This window comes from Canis lupus, chromosome 8 (assembly GCF_011100685.1).
Source record: "Canis lupus familiaris isolate Mischka breed German Shepherd chromosome 8, alternate assembly UU_Cfam_GSD_1.0, whole genome shotgun sequence".
In the NCBI taxonomy this organism is placed as follows: domain Eukaryota; kingdom Metazoa; phylum Chordata; class Mammalia; order Carnivora; family Canidae; genus Canis; species Canis lupus.
Genome location: NC_049229.1, coordinates 43,189,592 through 43,215,076, shown reverse-complemented (window position 1 = coordinate 43,215,076; position 25,485 = coordinate 43,189,592). Strand labels below are relative to the sequence as shown.

Here is a 25,485-nt window from a genome sequence, read left to right as displayed (position 1 = left end):
AAGTGGGTGTACCAGGATGCAGTATAAAATGTACTTTACCAAGGGTTGCTATCAAAGTTTCAAAGCCATTATTCTAAGACACTTCTGTTACTGCCAACTAGAGGGGACTTTGGTGTTTGGATACATTCTCAGTGAGCTGCTCCTAGAGAAACAGACTGGCTTCCTGTAGTTGTGTCTCATCAGTCAGCAGTTTGGCCTTCTCTCCTTTTGCTTTGCATTCCTCTGTCTCTTGTTTTCTTTCTTTTTTTTTTTTTTTTAATTATTTATTTATGATAGTCACACAGAGAGAGAGAGAGAGAGGCAGAGACATAGGCAGAGGGAGAAGCAGGCTCCATGCACCGGGAGCCCGATGTGGGACTCGATCCCAGGTCTCCAGGATCACGCCCTAGGCCAAAGGCAGGGGCTAAACCGCTGCACCACCCAGGGATCCCTGTCTCTTGTTTTCAACTGTTTGCATAGGAGTTCTTCATAGACAGTGACAAATTCTGATTTTTGTTTTCAGACCCTTTTCTGCTTAGGATTTTTTCCAAACTTTACCTCTTTCCTCTTTCACATTCCTTCAGCTTCGTGGCCTTCCACCCTAATAGCCAGTGCACCCACCCCAGTTTCCTCTCCTGCCATCAGGGACTGCCTGTTTACCTGCATATATTCCCAACCCCTCTTGCAGCACTGTTACTGTTGCTGTAGCAACTGTCATACCAACCTCCCTCTTTTGTTTTTTTTTCTGCCTCTTACCAAGCACTGTTCATTAAACTCTACCTTTCCAGTTTTATATACTGTAAGGTCAGGGTTGATGCTAATGTAATGTCTGTCAGAAGGTAGGACCAGGAGTAGTTAGTTGTAAGGTGAATATTAAATTGCTGCTCAGAAAACCCCTCTCTATTTTCTGCAGTTTGGGGTGAAAGGGTATCTGATAAGCCAGGCCATCTGATGAACTGAGATGACTAAATGTTGAGTCCTTAGTTCTATGGGAAATTCATGTGTGTCCTAGAACAAATCTGTTATGGCAGTACCTCTTAATTTATTTTGAGATCTTGTTCAGTTCTGCATGGCTTTTGAGATCTCTGGGTCAAACACAAAAATTTAGGTTCCAGATCACTTTATCTTTGGGGATGCCCCTATTCTGGAAGATGATGATTAAAAACACAGCAATGCCTGCCATCCACATTTGCTTCATGTAGGGATTGGATATGCCATTTGATCATCTAAAGATCTCTCTTCTTTTTAAAAAGATTTGTTTTAGTAGGATTTTATTTATTTATTCATGAGAGACACACACAGAGAGAGGCAGAGACATAGGCAGAGGGAGAAGCAGACTCCCTGTGGGGAGAGCCTGATGCGGGACTCAGTCCCAGGACCCCAGGATCACAACCTAAGCCAAAGGCAGACTCTCAACCACTGAGCCATGCAGGTACCCCTAAAAAGATTTTTTAAAAGTAATCTCTACACCCAGCTTGAGACTAGAATCCACAACCATGAGATCAAGAGTTGCATGCTCTACTGACTGAGCCAGCCAGATGCCCCTATCTAAAAATCTCCCTATCAGAAATGTATCAAACCCTTCTGCCAACTTCAGTCAAACTTAAATTTCAGGAGGTTCAAGAAGGGAAGGAAATTTTAGCAGGTACATTGAATCTATATATTTCAAGCCAGAGACGTTTGGCAGTGAATCATGTTCTGAGGAAAGGGAGTTTGTTTTAGACAGAGATCACAATGTATCTTCTCATACTAGTTGTCTAACAGTTCTGGCTTCCTCTAGAGAAGTCTCAGTCTTGGAATTGAGGATTGTGTTAGAAAAAAACAAACGAGAAAGCCCAGGTTCTCCTGCCAAATCACATAAAAGAAATGGTTAAGGGTTATTGGGACCCTGAACACACTTTAATAGGATTGGTGTGGGCTGTGACGACTCCCTAAACTTGTTTGCTTTCTAATTCCAGTGTCCTCTTGGATTTGTCATATTTTATGGGTTGTGCAAGTACAAAATGTCCTTTACTCCTTATAGGTCATCCCTTCCTAAAGCAGAAACCAGAAGGGAGGGGGAGGTATCCATCCCCCCCATCTATAGGACCTTGATTTTTGCTACTCTGGTTGTGCAATACCATCTGATGTCTGTGATTTGGAATAACAGCGCATTTCACAGGTGTTATTGAAGCTTCCACTTAGAAACCATAAGGAAATTCATGCTGGTGGGCCTTGGTAAATCATGTTGTTGGTACCATCAGGTGAATTACTTAGTCCTGAATTAATGGAAGTCCAGGTTCATGGTGTCTAATCTTGCAAACTTTATCAATGCCCTGTTTTATATTGAACATGATACTCCCAGTTACTTTCCTTGGAAACAACCTTAGCCTGTTTCTCTTCTATTCCAAGGCCCTTGGCCAAGTACCTTAAAAAATGTTCTTTTTACTCTGCCAGAACAATAAAGAAGTCCATTTGAATACTGGGAATGAGAGGGAGCAAAAAAAGAAAAATCCAGGAGACCACACTAATGAGAAATATTTTCTTGTTGTTCTGTGGTTCTCTTGCTTTTTGTCCTGGATCTTTTGCATGCTGACCCTTGGATTACCTCCTACCCCAGTCTTGTTGCATTTTATGACAAATCATTGGCTGGAGATAGGTTGGGAATAGATTTATTGCTTTTATTTTTCTAAATGGGGATATTTTGAGTTGAACTCATTTTAACTTACTGCTTGTCTTTTCAAGATACTGCTCATCTTGTTTAGGTACGTAGTGGTGGCCATTTCTCTGAAGAGTGGGGATAGTGGCATCTCCATTATCAAGATCAGAGTTCAGAAAGCAAATCAAGATTGAGGCAGTCTATCCTTAGTTCTCCAAGAGGAAGTGAGAAACTTCTCCTTTGGAGAATGTGTTGATGACAGGAAAAAGGCATTTCAGGCATTGATTGTTGGTAGAGAAGAACTCTGATTTTTAAAAGGAATTAGTCTTTCGTGCAGAAAGACATGGGGATGTAAAAAGTGCCATATTGTGTGATTGGCTTTTTGTTAAACCTCTGGGAATCTGCCTTTTCTCCACCTTCTTTTCCCCCTGGCCCCACTCCTTCTTCTCTTCCTGCTTCATCTCCCCCAGAATTCCAAAACAGAACCATGTTTCTCAAGGTGGTTGGAAAGTCACATGCATCAGAATTAATTGTGAGTTGTTAGATTCAGATTCCCAGGCCCACTTCCCAGATTGAATTAGAATGTTTGGGGGTGGATCCAGAGAATCCACATTTGTAAAACTTTAGATGATTTCTCATGTACATTATACTTGGAACCATAAACTACAGCATCTTTGACATTATCTTTATTTCTCGACTCTGAGGGCAAACTGCTTCTAAGCTTTTTCTTCTTATCGTTCTTACCATTCTCATCAGAAGGAGCCAGCTATAGAACCCCTGCTGAGAAATTATAGCTAACACAACTCACTTTCTGGATTTCAGGTATCATCCTGCCCTTTGGAAGGAATTTAATTTTGTGCCCAAACATGAAGTATTCAGTTTTAGCAGTTGCTGCTCTTTAGCTCTAGGAGCAAGTCCTACATACCTACCCTATGTGTGAGAGAGGAGTTCCCTACACAGAAGCACAGGCAAGAGAAGTTAGTGATTCTCCTGGAGCCCACAAACAGGCCTCTGTAGAGTAGCTGGATTGCAAAGATAGGTCACGGAGCTTGGATGGGGGTGGGATGGGCGTGATGCCTGTCTTGGGCAGACTTCTACAGGTCTGACTAGAATCAGCAGAGGAAATTCTGGGTATAACCCATGGAAAGGGCGTTTTCCAGAGGCCCCAGCTTTCCTGTCAGGGAGGCCTGAACTGATGCAAACCCGTGCTGCTATTGTGGGTGGGGCTGGCCAAGTTTCTTTTTGTTGAGTCTTGTTTCCACCCCCAACTCCTCTTCAGTCCTGCAGATGGCGGTTTATTTGTACACTCCATGCTGATCTTGGATTGAAAGCCTCTCATTGTTTTTGAACTCAGTGTTTAGATAACACCACATGCCTGCAGCAGCTAGGGGACCCTGTAAAGGAAATGCCTGGACTGTAACAGCCCTGTCATTCATTCTCTGTATGTGAGTGAGTGTAGCTAGCCTCTGTTTAGGACCATTATAAGAACATTCCTCTGTGGAGATTATTGCTTGGGGCATGTAGAGGTACCAGCCTTCTCCTTGATGTTTGGAGTACTAGGGTCTGTTTCCTAAGTCTTCTATTTTTGTTCATTCTAATCCAAAAGGATTAAAGCCTGTTTTGCCCCAAACCCTTTTCTGCACAGAGCTGCAGTATCAGAGCATGCCTCCCTCTGGTGAGAAGACTGCTCTGGGAGACATAGGACTGACCCGCGCTAGTGTTTATGACGAGGCCAGGTTGGCAGCTGCCTTTGCACGTGGTTCCAGGGGCTCCTTTTCCTATGGGATATCTCCTTTCCTGTCCCCTTCATCTTGCCCATCACTGTCATGCCAAAAAAAGAAAAAGAAAATGTGTTGTCTTCATTCAATATTAAATCTCTTCTGGTAGCATATAGCTCTTTAAGTTTTCACTTGGTAAAATGCTATTAAAACCTCTTCCTTAAAAATGTTCAGTTAAATCTGCCAGGCTCTAATTTAGGTCTCTCAAGACCCTTTCCAGCTCTGTGATTCCCTAGAATTTCTAAACTGTTTTTACCTAAAACTACTAGGATTATTTTCTTTCCAGGACAACAATGTCTGTGTGAGGCAAAATGAGTTCGTAGTCTTCATGTCACACGAATTTCTATACCACCCTCAATATATACTTAACCTCACTTCACTGTCAGTAATTCAGTACTCGCAAGAATTGAACCCAGAATACAAAAGAAGTTGGTTATGATATGGTCAGTAAGTTGTTCATTTCTTCATAATAATAAAATAAAGTCTAGCCAATCAAGGATACTGAAAGATAAAATACACACACAGATACATGGCCTTTTTTACTTAGTACTGTATAATTGTTAATGTTCATGGCCATCCTGGTTCATTATAAACTTGAAAGTATCTTCTGAGTCCTCAAAAGAAATTATTTGGAACCATACCGTGTGAGTTTTGTGTGTGTGTGTGTGTTAGGAATATTATGAGACTACAGAAGAATGGTAGGTGAACCAGGGCATATCACTCTCCCTAGTGAAACTAGATAAATATAGTAACCAAATATATTAACCAAATACATATAAGTTTGTTGAGAATTATATAAGAAAACAAGTCATCTTGCTTTTCTAATTGTTATACTACTTGCTCTGCATTTAAATTGGAATTTTTAAATATTTACCATCTAGTTATATAGAATATAAAAAGTTCTTGTGAACAGATTAAAAATTCAAAAATAAATGCTTAAGTAATAAAATGATTTTTTTATTTTTTTATTTTTTATTTTTAAAAGATTTTATTTATTTACTCATGAGAGACACACACACACACACAGAGAGGCAGAGACACAGACAAAGGAGAAGCAGGCCCCACATAAGGAGCCCGACATGGGACTCGATCCTCGACCCCAGGATCCCACCCTGGGCTGAAGGCAGGCACCAAACTGCTGAGCCACCCAGGGATCCCCTAAAATGATTTTTTAAAAATATTTTGAGAGAAAGAGAAAGCATGAGGAAGGGGTGGGGGGGGGAGAGACAAGTAGACTCCCCACTGAGCAGGAACCCTGATGCAGGGCTCAATCCCAGGACCCCAAGTTCATGACCTGAGCTGGAGTCAGACACTTAACCGAATGAGCCATCCAGGTGCCCCAGTAATAAAATGATTATTGTTTTTAAAAATATCCAGAATAAACAGTATAGTATTAGGACCTCTCTGCTGAAATTCAGATGTACAAGCCTGACAGGAGATTCTGGACACATTTTGGGAAGAAGTAAATGTCATTTTGTAGACTTGTCCTGCCTGCCTCATGCCCAATCCGTATGCTTCCTGCCTTCCAGTTCTCTTCTGCGCTATGGTGGCAATCTATCCCTCCAGAGTGCTATGAGCGTGCGATTCAACAGCAACGGCACCCAGCTCCTGGCCCTGAGGCGTCGCCTGCCCCCTGTGCTGTATGACATCCACTCCCGCTTGCCCGTGTTCCAGTTTGACAATCAGGGTTACTTCAACTCTTGCACCATGAAAAGTTGCTGCTTTGCCGGGGATCGTGACCAGGTAGGTGCCCTCTGTTTCCTGCATCCCACATTCATGCTTTCTTCAGATTGCTCTTTCTATGTGATTCTGTATTTCTCTTTAGCATTGTGTCAGGTAGAAACAATTGAGGCACACAGTGTCTCTGGACACTCGCATAATAGTGAGTTTCTTTATTAGCACTTTATTGGCCATTGGTTAATATGAGGCACATACCATGAACTAAGGTTGGCCACAGTATAGTTCTGAGTAACCTCACTTTTCCAGGTTTGTGAATAGACTTTAAGGTTCTAAGAATGTGTCATTTCAAAAGAAAGGAGGGAGTCCATGGAAAATCAGCCTGCCAAAAGAAGAGAGACTTTTTGTGTGTATCAATGAAACACAATGATGAATGAAACACCCTAAGTATCATCCAAGAGATATATATCCTGAATGGCCCCTTGGGATGGCATCTTTCTCTTGGATGAGATGGGTTGAGCAGCTTTGTTTGAGAGGAAGCCAGATGCGGACTCTTTTTCTTTTTATATCCAGCATCACAACTGGGAAGGAGAACCCAGCTATGTTTCCAGTCTTTTCACAGTCTCACTGGGAATTGAGATACTGATGTTGACTTAGAGCTGGCAGTATAAAAACATGCTTGGCATTCTTGCACCTGTCTGTCTTGGCCATAGAAGTTCTGAAGTGGGTGTCAGTGAGTGGACCAGTTAGACTGGTCTCAATAATCAAACTGAGTAAAGACAAACATAGAAAGCATTGATCAAATAAAAAAATAGATTTTTTTCTTTTCAAACAGAACAAACCTTATGCTATTTCACATCTAGATTGGAAAGAGAGAACTTAGTCTCTTGCTGATGCTTAGTGTTCTCTTTAGGCTCATCATCATCTGTGATGTAATTCTCACATGCTGTACTCACCTCTTTAGAGTTTTTTTGTGGGTGAGGGACGTTAAAAAAACAGTTCTTGGGCAACTTGTGAAGACCCTGCTCTTTGAAGGCAGAAGCTAAGATTTTTCTTCCTCAACTGGAATTGTTATATGCTCCCCAATATCAGAGCTTAGACTAATATATGCAATAGGAGCACAATAAACGCTTGTTGCATTGAGTTAAATGTTAAAGAAACTGAAAATATCTTTTAAGTTGTCTAGACTAGGGATGTCCCTTTTGTAAATAGAGAATATATATCTAAATCAGAATTTATGTTGAAGGCAGAATCCTAAGGCCCACTTAGCTGTGATCCACAATGGAAACCACTAGGTGGCCTCAGTTATATAAGTGATGTCTCCTTAAAGAAGCCATAATGCTTGAATGACTTAGTTTTTATAGGCTATTTGTTTTCTTGGGTGGGAAGAAGCAGTTTCTAGACATGATCAGATTCACAACAGAACAGATCATTGTCTACTCTTTAGATTGGTTGATTTAGTTTCATTTAGCTGTGGAAATGACAACCAAGCCTCTCCCTCCCTTTCTCCCTTCCTTTCTTCCTTATTGCCTTTCTTCCTTGCTTTTACATGGATTTTCTATCTTCTGTCAATCTCTTAATGCATGTGATTCTTATTTCAATAACCAATAAAAAGCAGGCACTAAATGTAATGGTTTATTAGGCTTTATTACCAGAATTATGGGGGCTGAGAGAAAGGTGAAAGATGTAAAGGAAAATAGATGTTAATTTTCTTTCAGTTGCTGTATTAGCAGCCAAAACCTGTCTGCATGGAGCCCTTAAAAGACCCAGAGTATAAGCCTCTAGCCAATGTATAGAACACCCAGACCATGGTTTCTTAACGTCTGCACTATCGACATTTTGGTTGAATAATTATATGTTTTGTGGGGCTTTCTTGTGCATTACAGGATAGTTAGTAGCATCCCTGGCCTGTCCCACTAGATGCCAATAATGTCTCCCCCAGTCATCCCCCAGACCACCACAAATGTCTCCAGACATTGTCAAGTGTCCTCTGGGGGGAAATTTCCCCTGATTGAGAACCTCTGTCCTAGATTACAATAACCCATTTTGCCCAGATACACTGGGACAGGTATTGCCATAGGCAGAACCAGAGAAGGTTGTCCTGTTGTACAATCAGATGTAGTTATTTTTGCCTTTAAGGTTATATATAATGGTAAAAATATTGGCTGGCTTTTGAATTTTTCTATTCAGACTTGACTAATTTATTGTGTGTTTTTACAAAAATATTTATGTAAGTAATCTCTACATCCAACATGGGGCTCAAACTTATGACTCCAACGTCAAGAGTGGTATACTCTTCCAACTGAACCATTCAGACGCCTCTTATGTGTGATTTTTATCCTATGGGAGAAGTCTATGGATACTATAACTTCTCTTATAAACTAGATAGTTTTTTTGTTTTTTTTTTTTTATGTAGTTTTCTGTGACAGAGAATGCAAAGTTATTGAATCTAACTTTGGATCCATTTCAGAGGTGAAATCTTTCAAGTCTGTTCATAGTCCCCATATAGATTATCAAAAGTATATAACCTAGGGAACAGGAAGTGCAGAGATTTACGTTAGGCTATTTGTTCATTCCTTGAGGACTAAGAAATGAAATGTGGCTAATTCATCATTGTCTTGTCTCCAATACCTGGCATACAGTGAGAGTACAATAAATATTTGTTGAAGCAGATCTTGAATACTTTGGTCAATGTGTGGTTTTTAGCTTTTTGGGCCTAAGGCTTCTCTAACTATAAATCAGAATCGATAAGTACCATTTTTTCCTGCTCAACTTCTAGGGGCTTTATAAGGATGAATTAAGTAATAGATTTTCAATGAGACTAATCTACTGAGCTTATACTGTCTAAGTGCTGCACAGGAGGCCAAACTTACAGTCTCATTGCTGGAACATGTCTCTCAGAATGATTTATAGGCTCTGACTTTCCACACTCAGAGCTAAAGCAGCAGCTGCCACTGTTGCAGTATGATCTGCAGGACTGACGTGTATATTCTTTGACTAGTCCAGACAGGATCTTTTTTGTGGCTTTCAAATTCCAAAGCCTACTCTTTCCTTATATTGGTCTTTATATTTGCACTTGTTCTTGTATACTTCGAGTATGCCCACAGCTGGAGGCTCTGTGCTCTGGAACTCTTCATTTAGTCATAGGCTGGGTAACCATCCCAGAGAGGAATCTGAGAATTTCCATAATAGGAATGAACATGGTCAAGAAAGACACTAAGACAGTCTTCTGGCTTTTAATTACAGTGAGATTAGTCTTTCTACACAAATGGACCCAGAAACTGTGCCAGAGAGCCTATACTTCCTTTTAGACTAGCCTAGGTTCACTGGTACTTCTTCAGCCTCAAAATGAAATTGACATTTCAGAAAATTGGACTCTGGGAATATAGTGTGTGAAATAGGCTGAGCCTACTTTGTGTCTCCCCTGTGTTCACTGCTGTCATTGATGAAAAAAGATGAATTCTTTTTTTTTTTTTCATTGTAGATGAATTCTAATCATGGAGCTATTGGAGATCATTTTGTATAACCCTCCTTTTACAGACAAGAAAGAAAACTGAGGCTCAGAGACACTGGGGACATAAGACATATACATGTTTGTAGCTGAGCCAAGACTAGAACCCAGATTTTTGAGTTGTCAGTAGAGACAACTGAGAAGCAGTAGAGACTGGCTTCCGCATAATATTTTTCTGTCATGTTTAGTTTCTTGGTCTGTCACTAATTCATAGGTGAGTGGAGACAAGTTCCTTTTTCCTGTCTCCTACTGAACCCTTAATGTCATGCCTCCTCCTCCCCCTATCTTTTAAATTAAGAAAATAGATATTTACTGAGCATCTGCTGTGTGTCAGATGCTATGGTAGACCTATGACTGCCAGATAATAACCTCTTTGAGTTTTTTTTAATCTTTTTTTTTAATTTATTTAAAAATTTTTAAAATTTATTTAAAATAAATTTAATAATAATAAAATAATTTTAAATTTTTATTTTTAAAAATAAATTTAATAATAATAAATTTAATTTTTTAAAATTTATTTATCGCTATACCCAAGGTGGGGTTTAAACTCCTAACTCTGAGATCAGGAGTCACACATCCTTCTGAATGAGCCAGCCACAGGCCCCAGGATTTTCATTTAAAGTCCTATATATGGGGTGCCTGGGTGGCTCAGTCGGTTAAGCATCTGCCTTTGACTCAGGTCATGATTTCAGGGTCCTGGGATCCAGCCCCACATCCAGTCCTGCTTTATGTTCAGTGGGGAGTCTGCTTCTCTCTCTCCCTCTGTCTTCCCCCCAGCTTGTGTTCTCTCTCTAATAAATAAATAAAATCTTAAAAATAAATAAATAATAAATAAATAAAGCCTATATACAATCTCTTCCCTACTTTTGGCCAAAAATACAGTTTGTTTATTTCTAGTATAATCTTTTTATTATTCAAGTTTAATAATTTCTGTCATCAGATAAAGTGGCTTAAGTGACATCAGATTGGCTGAGCATCAACAGAAACAATTAGCCCAAATATAGCTAATTTTTTTTTTTTTTAAACCAGCCCACCTTATAGTCTTAAAGTATGCTGAGGAATCTTGCAGTAAGATAGCACTCTTGGGACGCCCGGGTGGCTCAGTGGTTGAGTATCTGCCTTCGGCCCAGAGTGTGATCCTGGAGTACTGGGATCAAGTCCCACATTGGGCTCCCTGCATGGAGCCTGCTTCTCCCTGTGTCTGTATCTCTGCCTCTCTCTTTCTCTGTGTCTCTCGTGAATAAATAAATAAAATCTTAAAAAAATAAATAAATAAATAAAATAGGACTCTTTCCTCTGGAGGCCGCCTGAACCCAAGGGGTCTCCTCATTGCTATCACCATCATACTTGGATTTTTTGTTTTTCCTTGTCTCCCTGAAGGCTGACTGGGTACATTCTGTCTCTCCAGTTTCCGACTCCCCTCTGCATACTCAGTGAGCCAATCTCTTAACAGGGTTAAAAAAGAAGGCCAATTTTCCACCTGCTAGCTCTTCTGGCACACACTTGTAAGGCAGCACTCGGCTTTTGTTCCCTTTCTTTCACAATTCCTTATATGGTTCTTGCCCTAGATTGTGAAAGTCCAGCAGAGCTCAGGCTTCTAGGAAGTAAGTCTTTCAGGCTAACAGGTATATGTGGCCTGGAAATGGACAGTGTGGTAATTTTTAAATCTCCTTTTGCTTTGGTCTTACCTAAGACTTGGCCTTATAATTCCTGTCTTTTGCTGAAAATGGGATGCGGAAGGAAAGGGAAAGTATGAAAAAGTTTTCTCGAAAGAGCTGAGCATTGGAGGGTCTGAGCACTGGGATGACTTATACAGGTCTTTCTTTTAAACTTGATAGATGGCAAGGTCCCCAAAATCATGAGAACGAAATCATCCTAACTCATCCCCTGGAGAGAAGAGCTGACTTGTAACCTGTGAGTCAAACAAAATGGCCTTGAATATGTGGCCTGGCCTCAGACATTACATCATCACTCAACTTTCTGTGTTGACATTATATGGGTATAGCAGAGGTGCAGGCATTCACCAGTAAGTGTGCTCTGGGCCAGTGAAGCACCCTATAAAGTTCTAACTTTGCTCTTTTTATAACTCCGTGCAGCCTTGATTAAGCTCACTGGGGGTGTGGCATGCCATATGTTCTTCTTTATCTGAAATAAAGGTACACACTTGGGGTCTATCCTTTGACTTGCTTTGTGACTTGAGGCAATATTTTCTTCTCTTCGTCTTTCTTTTTCTTTTTTTTTTTTTTTTTTAATTTTTATTTATTTATGATAGTCACAGAGAGAGAAAGAGAGAGGCAGAGACATAGGCAGAGGGAGAAGCAGGCTCCATGCACCGGAAGCCCGATGTGGGATTCGATCCCGGGTCTCCAGGATCGCGCCCTGGGCCAAAGGCAGGCGCCAAACCGCTGCGCCACCCAGGGATCCCTCGTCTTTCTTTTGTATCTTGTATATTTTTAGCCTTTTAGCTTCTGAAGCACTTTCATTTCATGCTGAATCCTCCCAGTGACAGACTTTACTCCCATGAGAAGCTGAGGCCTAGAGTGTTTGAAACAGCAGATATCATCAGTCACAGAAGGAGAACTAGACTCAGTCTCTTGCCTGTGATCACGCTCTCTTCTCTTCCTCATAGACATGCTGCCACCTGGGTTCTACAGAGCAAGTTTTAGTAGCATCTTCCATGGGTTAAGGAGGAAAAGGAATTCCTTGTTGTATATGTTATTTAGGTGAATTATTTAGAAGACTTACTTTATAGAGAGAAGTTAGTATGAAAATAACTTATTAGGGGTGGTGGGCAGGGCCTGGGAGGGGAGGTGCCCACCGCTGCGTGCGAGTGCGGGTGCTGCGGTAGGGCCAGTGAAGCCGACAGCCCTGGCACGTGATCTGGGAGCGGCTCGGTCGCTTGGTGGCTCGGTCTGTCTGTCCGTCTGTGGTCGCTTGGTGGCTCAGTCTGTCTGTCCATCCACCATCATGGTGGACGCAGCCAGTCAGGTGCTCCCGGGCTCTGGCCTCAGCATCCTATCCCAGCCGCTCATGTATGTGAAGGTGCTCATCCAGGTGGGATATGAGCCTCTTCCTCCAACAACAGGACGAAATATTTTTTGGGTGTGGGACACCTGGGTGGCTCAGCGGTTGAGCATCTGCCTTTGGCTCAGGGCGTGATCCCGGAGACCTGGGATCAAGTACCACGTCGGGCTTCCTGGATGGAGCCTGCTTCTCCCTCTGCCTGTGTCTCTGCCTTTCTCTCTCTGTGTGTCTCTCATGAATAAATAAATAAAATCTTAAAAAATATATATATATATTTTTGGGTGGCAAGCATGTCAGCTTCCTGGTTGTTTTGTTATGCTCAGCACATTGCAAGCATCGATGGGAAGCATGGGTTGTTCACAGGCTTAACTCCCAAGACTGTGTTCAGGTGTCCTTGGAACTGTGGTCCATGGTAAAGTTTTATAGCATTACCAGGAATGTGACAAGGTTGAGGATTTAGGTTCTGGAAATGTACAGAAAGAAGTCACACCTTCCTTCGACCAAGTTATCAAGGAGACAACTTGAAAAATGATGGCCAGTTCTGCTGCTACCCTCATCACACATCCCTTCTACGGGCTATCAAAATTTATCTCAATGTAGTTTTAAAAATCTTTTCTGTCTTCTGCAGTGATCACACTGAGATCTATGGTACAATTCATTGGCAGAGAATCCAAGTATTGTGGACTTTATGACTCCATAGTAACCATCTATCGTGAAGAGGGCATCCTAGGATTTTTTGCAGGTCTTATTCCTTGTCCCCTAGGTGAGATCATTTCTTTGTGGCTCTGTAACTCACTGGCCTACCTCGTCAATACCTATGCACTGGACAGTGGGGTTTCTACCATGAGTGAAATGAGTTATTCCCAAGCTGTCACAGGATTTTTTGCCAGTACGTTGACCTATCCCTTTGTGCTTGTCTCTAATATTATGGCTGTCAACAACTGTGGGCTTGCTGGTGGATCCCCTCCTTACTCCCCAATGTATACTTCTTGGATAGATTGCTGGTGCATGCTACAAAAAGAGGGAAATATGAGCTGAGGAAATAGCTTGTTTTTCCGGAAGGTCCCTTTTGGGAAGACTTATTGTTGTGACCTGAGAATGTTAATTTGAAGATGTGGGGCAGGGACAGTGACATTTCTATAGTCCCAGATGCACAGAATTATGGGAGAGAATGTTGATTTCTATACTGTGTGGTGCGCTTTTTTAAATTAGCATTTAATCTTGGGGAAAAAAGAAAATAACTTATTAAATCAGCCATGTGTATAACCCTTTTTGAATCCCGAGCCTCTCTGAAAATCTAAAAGCTATGAACACTTATTTCAGGAAAATGTACATACGCACCTCATTTTGTATATGAAATTAAAGAGTTTAGGGAATTCCTGAAACCTAGAGGTTTTGGGTGTTAGCAATCCTGGACTAAGATTTTAACCCATGGATTAGATCTTTTAGTCCATTTACTGATGCAGTTTTAGAGCTTGCAAAGCCTAAAAAGGTTTTGGAGTATAGCAGGTCTGCTATATATGATCTAGTTTATAAATGTTTAGCTGAGAAGGAACTCAGGTGAGCTGATTTCTTCTTAGGAACAAAAGGAATTGATGTGATCTGGTGACACAACATATGACAGTTCTCCTTTAATGTATAGTTCCTGCCTTGGAGGCTGGGCTGTACTTGGAAATTGCTGGTAGATATTCATGAAGAGAACAGAGTATAATATTTCCTGCTCTACCTGCCCTATCCTCCTTAGAGATTTTACTTTCAGTACCTTTGCCTCTTTTTCAAGTATTTTCCAACTTTGGAGAAAAAGGAAAGTAATGTTTCTTCCTGTGAATATTTGGAGACCCCTGCTTGAATGAAGAGTATAAATACTCATATGCAGGCTGAAATGAGTGATAAATGCGGACTGAAATAAGTGATGCTATCTCTACACTGCCCAGGCCCCAAATATAACAACTGAGGCCCACAGAGGAGAGATCAGTGCTGAAGGCCATTGAGTTGATTGCCTGCCATCTTGCTTAGTTTTCCAAAAGAGTTTTGCCAAATAAAAATCCATCTTTAAGTAAGGCAAGCTACTTTGTTATAAGCAGCTGTTGGAGATTTAGAGCATTTTTACATTTCTTCCCTACTGATTATTTGACTATTATTGGCTCTCTTTATGGAACATTTCTTTATTAATAGAATTTATTCTACTTAGAACCCATAAGAGTTAGTTATTTTAATAAACCAAAGAATTCCAGAAGCCTAATGGAGCTGAAATGGCAAGTGGTCCAAAGAAGCAAGAGTCATGTAACTTTACATGCAAAAAATAGTGGTAGTCTTATGGGTATGCATATTTGTATTCTTTTTTTGGGAGCCAACAGAATTCTACTTCTCCTACCACAAATAAAATAAGCCTGTGGCTTTGGCCGTTTCCAAAGCAAAATTGCCCGGATTGCTTTGGATGGCATTTGTGGCAGGAACTGGGTATAAATGATACAAATATTATATACTAATTGCAAACCTGTTTCTGGAAATAGTCTTCTAGAAAGCAGCACGTCACAAAATTGTTCACTTTTTTTTCCCTTTCTGGCAAAAGGTCAAGGAGAAGTAAGAGTTGTGTTTGATTTAAATAGCAATTTCTCTACTGTTACTAATCTAGGCTAGAGAGAACCATCTGGTTTTTCTATCCAATACAGTTAATTAGACAGGCATGCCATTTACTGGAGAATAATTAATCAATTACTATGGGAGGAGCTTTGGAGAGAACTGTGAGTTGATCGCTATTCAGTGAGGGGTAACTGATATGTTCCTTTCTTTATCAACAGATGTTTGGGAATATCACATGCTGTGCAAACACACAGGCACACACTTACACATACATATACATACACTTAGAGAGATACGAAGCTGAAAGAGATTTCTGTTACCAAAAGACCTGTTAAGACATTAATGGGTTATTCTTGGAGCACATCAGGTTATGGCCTATCCGTCCTGCCATGTAGAACCTTTTCTTGTTTTTATGTGGACTTTCGCTGGGAGGGAGGGGACAGTTTTTGTTTATGTTTCTAAACCCAGTGAGGCCTTAGAATACTGTTAATAGGGTTATCTGTAACATGTTTAAATAAAAGCATTAGCGTGAAAAAAAATAGTTGCTTTGCTAGAAGATAACTAATAAATTTGGGTTTTCTTTTGTTTTCCTTTGATTTTTTTTAAAGATTTTATTTATTTATTCATGAGAGACAGGGGGTGGGGGCAGAGGGACAAGTAGGCTCCATGCAGGAAGCCTGATATGGGACTTGATCCCTGGTCTCCAGGATCACGCCCTGGGCCAAAGGGAGGCGCTAAACTGTTGAGCTACCAGGGATCCCCCTCCTCAATTTTTTTTTTTTTTTTTTTTTTTTTTAAGAACTTTCTATTTAGTAAGAAGTTTTGCTGTGACAGGTCAGGCCATGCTTAGATCCCTCTTTGAACCTTTAGGTTATTTAAAATTTCCTGTGACTTGGTGACTCTAAAGGCGGTCTCTGTATTTAGGCGCATGGGCTTCTTTGGGTATTCAGTTAACAAAATGCCTTTGCAAATAGAAAAAGATCTTTCTCGAAGCTTGTGTAATTTGAGAATGCTAAAAGATGAAAGCATCAGGAGTTTCTGGAGGGGACACTGGACATTGCAGCAGCCTACTAGAGAGTGGAAGTGTTAGGTAAATGGCTGTTTTCTATAATGGTTAATGGATTGACAAGGATATGTGGGCAAATGAGACAGTGACAGAGTGCTAATGCAGTAATCTTTCTTTCATGTTGATGGTGGTTTCTTCTTGAAATCTGTTGAGAAGAACAGTTATTGTGTCCCTCTGTTTGACCAAGTTAATATTCCATAGAGATAGTGGATTAGATAAAAGGATTAGGTAAAATGCACTGGCCTCAGGTTAGCTCTGTTTAGAACTAGGTTGCCTCAAGATCAGTAAACAGGCCGTCCTTTTGGACTACAGAATGAATGAACAGTGAGATAGATCAGAATGTAGGCAACCTTTAACCATTGTGGGCAGCTGGGAAGGATTATGGATGATATGAACCCGTACAACTTAACGCTCATTTTTATATTGGTGTCACCGTCTTACGAAACCAAATTAAAATTAACTTTATCTCCCCCTCTCTGAGCTGAAATAGCGTGTGGATCTCCCACCTCCCCCCTGCAATCTAGAGTATTTTGGGAAATGGACCTTTAATTGCCTAGGTAATAGACTATCTAAAATATTTTTTCTCCTTCTTTGGAGCCCTGCCCTATTCATCTCAGTAGGATATAAAGTTAAAGATTCATATGAAGTAAGTTTTTAATTTGTCATTTACCCCTTCACTGTTTAGAATAAAGTCAAAGAAAAGAACTAAGAGAGAAAGTAATTATTTATATTCATGTCCTCACTTGGCCATAAACTTAATATCACCTCTTTAGTTTTTGCTTTTTAAAAATTGAACAATCTTAAAGTTTTTTCATGGTAGTGTTTTAAATGGAGCCTGTGTGGCTCAGTTGGTTAAGCATCTGCCTTTGACTCAGATCATGATCCCAAGATCCCAGGGTCCTGGGATCAAACCCCACATCAGACTCCCAGCTCAGCAGGGAACCTGCTACTCCCCCTGCCCCTCCCCCTCCTTGTACTCTCTCTTTCTCTCCCTCTCTCTCAGATAAAATCTTTAAAAAAAATAATGTGAACTTTGCTTGTGAAGTCTTCTATCACAAAAGGGAGCATAAATATTAAGTGTGAGAATTTGGTGCATTTTTTCTATTAGGTTTCTATGGTTTACCTATTTTTAAAGGGTTATCTGTTGCTGAACCATTCTGTTATCTAGGCCAGAAGCCTTTACTCAGATTCAACACCAGATTCTCTGGGTAAGAATATGCAGAGACTATTTGAAATTAGCTATCAAGATGAAAAGGAAAAGAGGGAGAAAACCCTGTACCTTCAATTCACCACTTGAGGTGAAGTTCAATTTTCTGGTTAATTCAAATAATTATAGTGTTTCTAAATTTGAATATAATTATGCACTTTGGGTTTCTTTTGGTAGTGATTGGTGTTGACACTACTTGTTCTTTGTTTTCTTGCTCATTTTTCCTTGTATCCCACAGCAAATATTTAAATATCTGTGAGAAAGCCAATCAAGACTAGCAGTGCCCCAAATTGCCCTCTTGAACACTAATAGATTTAGCAGGGCCTGGGAGAAGATTGGCCCTTCCAACACAGCCTTAGAAGAGGGGAGCATTTTCAACAGCTCTAATGATGTTAAACATACTGTGCATTCAGCCTGCCTGAAATAATCTGTATTTTTGCAAAGCTTAAAAAAAAAAAAAAAAGACAAAAGAGCTCTTTTGGCTACTGTATATTTTAAATAGCCCAGAACTCTGTCCCCTCTCCTGGAGGACTCTTCCAGATACTCATACAACTTGTTCTCTCATTTAAGTTCTTCTCAAAAATGCCATGTTATCAGAGAGACCTTCTGTGACCAGTCTATATAAAACAGAAATAACCAACCCCTAGCACCTTCTGTATGTCCTGACCTCTTAAGTTTAATTTTCCTTTATAACTCTTATTACCATCAGACACAAATACGTATTCTTCTTTTTTAATTTTTATAAATTTATTTTTTATTGTTCAATTTGCCAACATATAGAATAACACCCAGTGCTCATCCCGTCAAGTGCCCACCTCAGTGCCCGTCACCCAGTCACCCCCATGCCCCGCCCACCTCCCCTTCCACCACCCCTAGTTCGTTTTCCCAGAGTTAGGAGTCTTTCATGTTCTGTCTCCCTTTCTGATATATCCCATTCATTTTTTTCTCCTTTCTCCTTTATTCCCTTTCACTATTTTTTATATTCCCCAAATTGATGAGACCATATAATGTTTTTCCTTCTCAATTGGCTTACTTCACTCAGCATATAATACCCTCCAGTTCCATCCCCGTCAAAGCAAATGGTGGGTATTTGTCGTTTCTAATGGCTGAGTAATATTCCATTGTATACATAAACCACATCTTCTTTATCCATTCATCTTTCGATGGACACCGAGGCTCCTTCCACAGTTTGGCTATTGTGGACATTGCTGCTATAAACATCGGGGTGCGTATTCTTAACTTTTTTCCCCTCTCTCCACTCTCTTCTCACTTTACATGTGCACGTAATTTCTTTCTCTCCTCACCCAATAAAATGTAAGAAGCTTCATGAGGGCAGGGACAGCATCTTTTTTTGGTCAATTCTATATTTCTTTCCTTGGAGCAGTGCCCAACACATAGTAGACATTGGATAAATATTTGTTTAATGAATAAAGGATGAACTCATTTTTATTTCAGTCTCCCACAGTCAGCAGTATCCCAGGCAGCCAACTTTTAATGCTGGAAAGGACCCAGCAGACAACCATGACATGCCATAAATGAATTCCAGGGCAGTTTTGTGATTCCAGTGTGTGTGAACACTTAAACGGTCTGACTAGACGGCAGTGGGTCAAGACCCCTGCCTTGGAAAGCATCCCAAGCTGTTCCCTTGTGATGGTTCCAAGAGGAAGAGAGGGTCAGGAGTTGCCCTTATCCCTGAGGGGAAGCCTGTACATTGTATGCATTTTCTACATATTTTAGGAGCTGTCCTATTAAATCCCAGAGGCCTTAACTCTGTGGGAGTTTACTTCCTTCTAAGGCAGTCTTCTGAGTCAGCATTCTGTCTGGGAGTCCCCTTTTACCTTTTCATGACTTTCTCTGCTGAATAGCTGAGCAAAGGAAAGCTCTGATCCTTCACTATAAAATAGTAAACCTCTGATAAACCTAGCCTTGTCTCACTTTTTTTTCCCCACTTTTTTTTTTAATACTTATTTTTTGTTTTAGTTTGAGAAAGGTATTGGGTGGGGGACAGGGTAGCAGGACTTCTATACAAAGTCTTAAGCCTCATTTAAACATAGAGCATGAAATGAGATGCTGAGTAGTAATAAATAAGGTACGTATCATATATACAAATAATCAGTGGATAGTTCTCCTATGTTTTGTCTCCCCATGTGTCTTATTTTGGGTTCAAGTTTCAGATGCACACAGTTAATTTGGAAATGCAAGAAATACTAGAAGAGTGAGGAAATAAGATAGGGAAAGGAAGGGTGATCTAGTGAGCCAGCGACAACTGTGGGCAACTGGAGTTTGATCCTGAGAGGAGAGAATATTCAACACACATGTCAAGAGTTACCCACCTGGGGAACAAGGAAGCTAGAATATCGACACACCCACTTCCATCAGTCATTGGTTGGTGGTGCTTCCAAGAAGTGTTTGTTCATCAGAGCAGCCTGCGGTCTCCTAGGCCTTGATTCAGATACTGACCGTTGGAAATCAGGTAGCGTATATGAAGCAGTAAGGCTTCTTAACATACTCCAGGTATATGAGCGGGGTCTCAAGGACTGAGCTATGCCATGCTTCCTGTTTCTGCTGAAACGATACCCATTGCTTTCTCTCTGCCCCTTCCTTTCACCTTTTTCACATCATCTTCATCTTTTTTTTTTTTAAGATTGTATTTATTTATTCATGAGAGACACAGAAAGAGAGGCAGAGACATAGAGGGAGAAGCAGGCTTTCCATGGGAAACCTGATGTGGGACTTGATCCCAGGACCCTGGGACTATGCCCTGAGCCAAAGGCAGATGCTCAACCACTGAGCCACTCAGGTGCCCACTTTTTCATGTCTTTACCCAAGGTCAGCTCAATGTGCAAATCTATTCTGCTTTGCCTTTTTTGTAAATCACCAGGCATCTTATTTGTCATAATGGCACCTAGTGATTTCTACTTCCTGGCATGGTAGTTGTGTACCTACATGTATATTTTCTACCTTAAGTTCCTTGGAAACCCAGGTATTACCTTACATGTCTTCATAAGTCCTAGAGTATGTGGCACATAGTGCCCAGTTAGTATGCAATCAATGAATTTTGCCCCCTAACTAGTAGGTGGTTTTGTAAACAGGTTTGAGAGGAAAGCCCTTGGGCTCCTAAATTCCAGCTTCCTAACATAAAATGAGGAAAGTGTCATAAACTACAGGGAGTTACTAGCTGAATCCTAAAGTCAGGGCAGCAAGGATTCACTTTTTCTTTTTTTCTTATTTTAAGGAAGCTTTAAAAGTGTATACTTTAGTTGTAGTAAGTATATTCACAACATAGTGTAAACCATCTCCACCATCCTTCACCAGAAGTTTTTCATTTTCCTAGACTGAAACTTCACACCCATTAAACAGAAGCTCCCCATTCCTTCTTCCCCTCTTATTCCCAAGGAATAGTCCTTGGCAACTACTATTCTACTTTATGTCTTTATGAATGTGGCTACTCTAGGTACCTCATAAGTGGAATCATAACAGTATTTGTCTTTTTGTGCTTGGCTTATTTCACTTAATGTTCAAGATTCATCCATGTTGTAGCACAGGTCAGAATTTTCCTTCCTTCTAAGGGTGAATGATTTTCCATTACATGTATACACCACATTTTTAAAATCCATTCATCTGTTGATGTATACTTGTGTTGCTTCCACCTCTTGGCTACTGTAATAATGCTGCTATGAACATAGATATACACATATCTCATACAGATCCTCTTTTCAGTTCTTTTGAATATTTACCTAGAAGTGGAATTGCTGAATAATGTGGTAACTTTATTAATTTTTTGAGGAACTACTTAACTGGTTTTTTAGGGATGAGCCACCCTAATGAACGTGAGATAGTATCTTATTGTGGTTCTTTTTTTTAAAACATTTTTTTTTAATTTTTATTTATTTATGATAGTTACACAGAGAGAGAGAGAGAGAGAGGCGCAGAGACACAGGCAGAGGGAGAAGCAGGCTCCATGCACCGGGAGCCCGACGTGGGATTCGATCCCGGGTCTCCAGGATCGCGCCCTGGGCCAAAGGCAGGCGCCAAACCGCTGCGCCACCCAGGGATCCCTCTTATTGTGGTTCTGATACGCATTTCCCTAATGATTAGTGATGTTGAGCGTCTTTTCATATGTTTATTGGCCATTTGTATATGACCATTGTATATTTTTTTCGTTGGAGAAATGTCTATTCAAGTCCTTTGCCCATTTTTAAAATCAAATGGGTTTTTTTTTATTTTTAAAAATTTATTTATTCATGAGAGGCCGAGAGGCAGAGACATAGGCAGAGGGAGAAGCAGGGTCCCTGTGGAGATCCTGATGTGGGATGTTCCCAGGACCCCAGGATCCTGCCCTGAGCCAAAGGCAGACACTCAACCACTGAGCCACCCAGGCGTCTCTAAAATCAAGTTGTTTTTTTTATGTTGTTAAGGAAAATTTTAAATTGCAGTCCTGTAGGATTTGTCTTTGGGTTTCCTTATCTTGAGGGTATTTATGTAGTGATTTGTCAGGTAACCATGAGCCAGCAGCTTAAATACTTTTAGCTCTGATCTGATTTCCACCCTTCCTTCAGAGAGTAAGCATGGAATCTTAGAATTAAGTGAGCTTCAGAGAATGTCTTAGTCTATTATGGCTGCTAGAACAAAATAGCATGGATTGGTGTCTTATAAATATAATAATTTCTTTCTCACAGTTCTGGAAGCTGGAAGTCCAAATTGAGGGTGCCAGCATGGTTGGGTTCTGGTGAAGACCCTCTTCCGAGTTGCAGACTGCAGACTTCTCTCTGTGTCCTCACATTGTGGAAGGCACCTGGGGACCTCTGCTGGGTCTTTCATTAAGAGCACTAATTCTGGGACACTCGGGTGGCTCAGGGGTTTAGCGCCTGCCTTTAGCCCAGGGTGTGATCCTGGAGACCCAGGATCGAGTCCCACGTCGGGCTCCCTGCGTGGAGCCTGCTTCTCCCTCTGCGTGTGTCTCTGCCTGCCTCTCTCTCTCTCTCTCATGAATAAATAAATTAAATCTTTAAAAAAAAAAAAAAGCACTAATTCTGTTCATGGACCTAATCACCCTCCAAAGGCCCCACCTCCTGATACCATCACTGAACATTAGAATTTCAACATGTATATTTGGTGGGGAACACAAACATTCAGACAATAACGGTGAGCAGAGCAACCAGATGAGGAAATTGGACCCATTTCTTTTCTCACTGTGCCCTGGGCTAAATCACCTAACTCTGTGGATAGCATTTTCTTTATCTTTTAAACATACCTTTCTTTGCTCCTTTCTCATGTTCCTACAAGTATTTTGAAGACTGGTGAATTGATTTCTAATTATTGTAAAGTATTTACATTAGGTATGAGGTTGTGTGTATGTTGAACTTAACAGTTTTTGGAATTGTTCACAGTGTCATTTTTAAGTAAGAAGTTTTCTCTAGAAAATTGTAGGCCCTGATGTGCCTGGGTGGCTCAGTCAGTTAAGCATCTGACTCTTGATTTTGGCTTAGGCCATGATCTCAGGGTTGTGAGATCCAGCCTCATGTGTGTGCAGTCTACTTAAGATTCTCTCTCTTTCCCTCGTCCCCTCGCCTCTCTTAAATAAAAATTTTAAAAAGGGAAAAGAAAACTGTAGGCCTTTCTTTTTCTAGGGAAATAAGATGACCCCAAAAGGCAGGAAGTAGTGCTGACTTCAACTTAAAGTACACTTTTGTTCATCTTTGCAAATAAACGAGCTGTCAGGGTTACTGACTTGTTGCTGTTAGACAATGTTAGACGATGCTTTTATAAGTCCTAATTAGAATCAGTTTGGCTCAGTGTCAAATCTGAGATCAAGTAGTTTGAAGTTGCCACATAAAAGGGGATTGCTTATGCTCTTGGCACTAACTCATGGCTAGGTTGGTGATGGTTTCTTGTGCAGAGATGTCAGTTGACAGCAAGGATGCTTATACTTGCTAAAAAAAGACCTCTGGGAAGCTCCTAATTTTTTGTTCTGCATTAGATGTTTTTTTGAAAAATTGTAATAAAATATACATAACATAGCAATCACTGTGGAGACTGTATGGAGGCTCCTCAAAAAATTAAAAATAGAATTGCCATATGATCCAGTAATTCCACTACTGGGTATTTGCCCAAAGAAAATGAAAATACGGGGATCCCTGGGTGGCGCAGCGGTTTGGCGCCTGCCTTTGGCCCAGGGCGCGATCCTGGAGACCCGGGATTGAGTCCCACGTCGGGCTCCCGGTGCATGGAGCCTGCTTCTTCCTCTGCCTATGTCTCTGCCTTTCTCTCTCTCTCTGTGACTATCATAAAAAAAAAAAAAAAAAAAAAAAAAAAGAAAATGAAAATACTAATTTGAAAAGATATATGCACCCCTGTGTTTTTTGCAGCATTATTTACAGTAGCCAAGCTATAGAAGTAACCCAGGTGTGCATCAATAGGTGAATGGGTTAAGAAGATGTGGCATATATGTGGTGTATGTAATATATATATAAAATGGAATATTGCTCAGCCATAAAAGTGAATGAGATCTTGCCATTTACAGCAATGTGCATGAACCTACAGGGTATTATGTTAAGTGAAATAAGTCAGATAGAGAAAGACAAATATCATAAGGTTTCACTTATATGTGTAATCTAAAAACCAAAACCAAAATCAGATATGAACTCATAAATACAGAGAACAAACTGGTGGCTGCCAGAGGGAAGGGGACTGAGGAGATGGGTGAAATAAGTGAGGGGGATTTTTTTTTTTTTTAAAGATTTTATTTATTTTTTCTTGAGAGACTGAGAAAGATAGAGAGAGGCAGAGACACAGGCAGAGGGAGGAGCAGACTCCATGCAGGGAGCCTGATGTGGGACTCGATCCCAGGACTACAGGATTACTCCCTGGGCCGAAGGCAGGCGCTAAACCGCTGAGCCACCAGGGCTGCCTGGTGAGGGGGATTAAAAGGCACAAACTTCTGGTTATAAATAAGTCACAGAGAGATGCAAAGTATAGCATAGGGAATATAGTCAAAAATACTGTCATGGTATATGGTGACAGATGGTAACTACACTTACGGTGAGCACTGAGTAATCTGTAGAATTGTTAAATCATTATGTTGTACACCTGAAACTAATATAGCATTGTATGTCAACTATGCTTCAGTAATAAAAATCTTAAATATATATACACATATATACACACACATAACAAAACTTCACATTATAATAATTTTTAAGTGTGTTGTTCTGTGGCATTAACTACATTCAAATTGTTGTATGGCCAACACCACCATCCAATTTCAGAACTTTTTCATCCTCCCAAACCGAAACTCCATACCCATTAAATAGCAGCTCCCAATCCTTCCTCTCCCTAGTTCTTGGCAACCACCATTCTACTTTCTGTCTCTATGAATTTGACTAGGCATCTCATATAAATTGAACCATATGATTTTTGTCTTTTTGTATCTAGCTTATTTCACTTAGCATAATGTATTCAAGATTCATCCATATTGTAGTATGTATCAAATTTCCTTTTTAAGGCTGAATAATAGTCCATTGTATGTACATACTACATTTTTATTTATCTGTTCATCCATTGATGGACATTTGGGTTATTTCCACATTTTGGCTATTCTAAGTATTCTTCTATGAACATCAGTGGATAGATAGCTCAAGTTCCTGCTTTCAGTTCTTTGTCATATACCTAGGGGTGGAATTGCTGGATCATATGGTAGTTCTATGTTTAACTTTTTGAGGAGCCTCCATAATGTGTTCCTAGTGGTTGCACCATTATAAATTCCCACCAGCAATGCACAGGGATTCAATTTCACCACATCCTTGCCAATACTTATTATCTGGGGGTTTTTTTTGTTTGTTTGGTTGGGTGGTTGGGGGTTTTTTGGTATTAGCCATCCCAGTGACTGTGAAGTGGTATTTCATTGTGATTTTGATTTTCATTTACCTAATAATTAGTGATGTTGGGCATCTCTACATGTGCTTATTAAGCATTTATATATTTTCTTTGGAGAAATATCTGTTCAAGTCCTTTACCTAACAT

General features: G+C 40.4%; 2 protein-coding genes across 4 annotated transcripts in view; both read left to right on the top strand.

Annotated features, from left to right (window-relative positions):
* DCAF5 (DDB1 and CUL4 associated factor 5) overlaps window positions 1–25,485 on the top strand; it is a 103,573-nt gene that overhangs the window by 47,261 nt on the left and 30,827 nt on the right. For all 3 annotated transcript variants that reach the window (XM_038545055.1, XM_038545054.1, XM_038545056.1), the window contains exon 6: window positions 5,925–6,138. In XM_038545055.1, the coding sequence (XP_038400983.1) occupies window positions 5,925–6,138 (214 nt within the window). The remainder of the gene's footprint in view (window positions 1–5,924; window positions 6,139–25,485) is intronic.
* LOC102154824 (mitochondrial carrier homolog 2-like) lies at window positions 13,238–13,832 on the top strand. Its single transcript, XM_038545057.1, has one exon. The coding sequence runs from the start codon at window positions 13,253–13,255 to the stop codon at window positions 13,643–13,645; it is 393 nt and encodes a 130-aa protein (XP_038400985.1). The 5' UTR covers window positions 13,238–13,252; the 3' UTR covers window positions 13,646–13,832.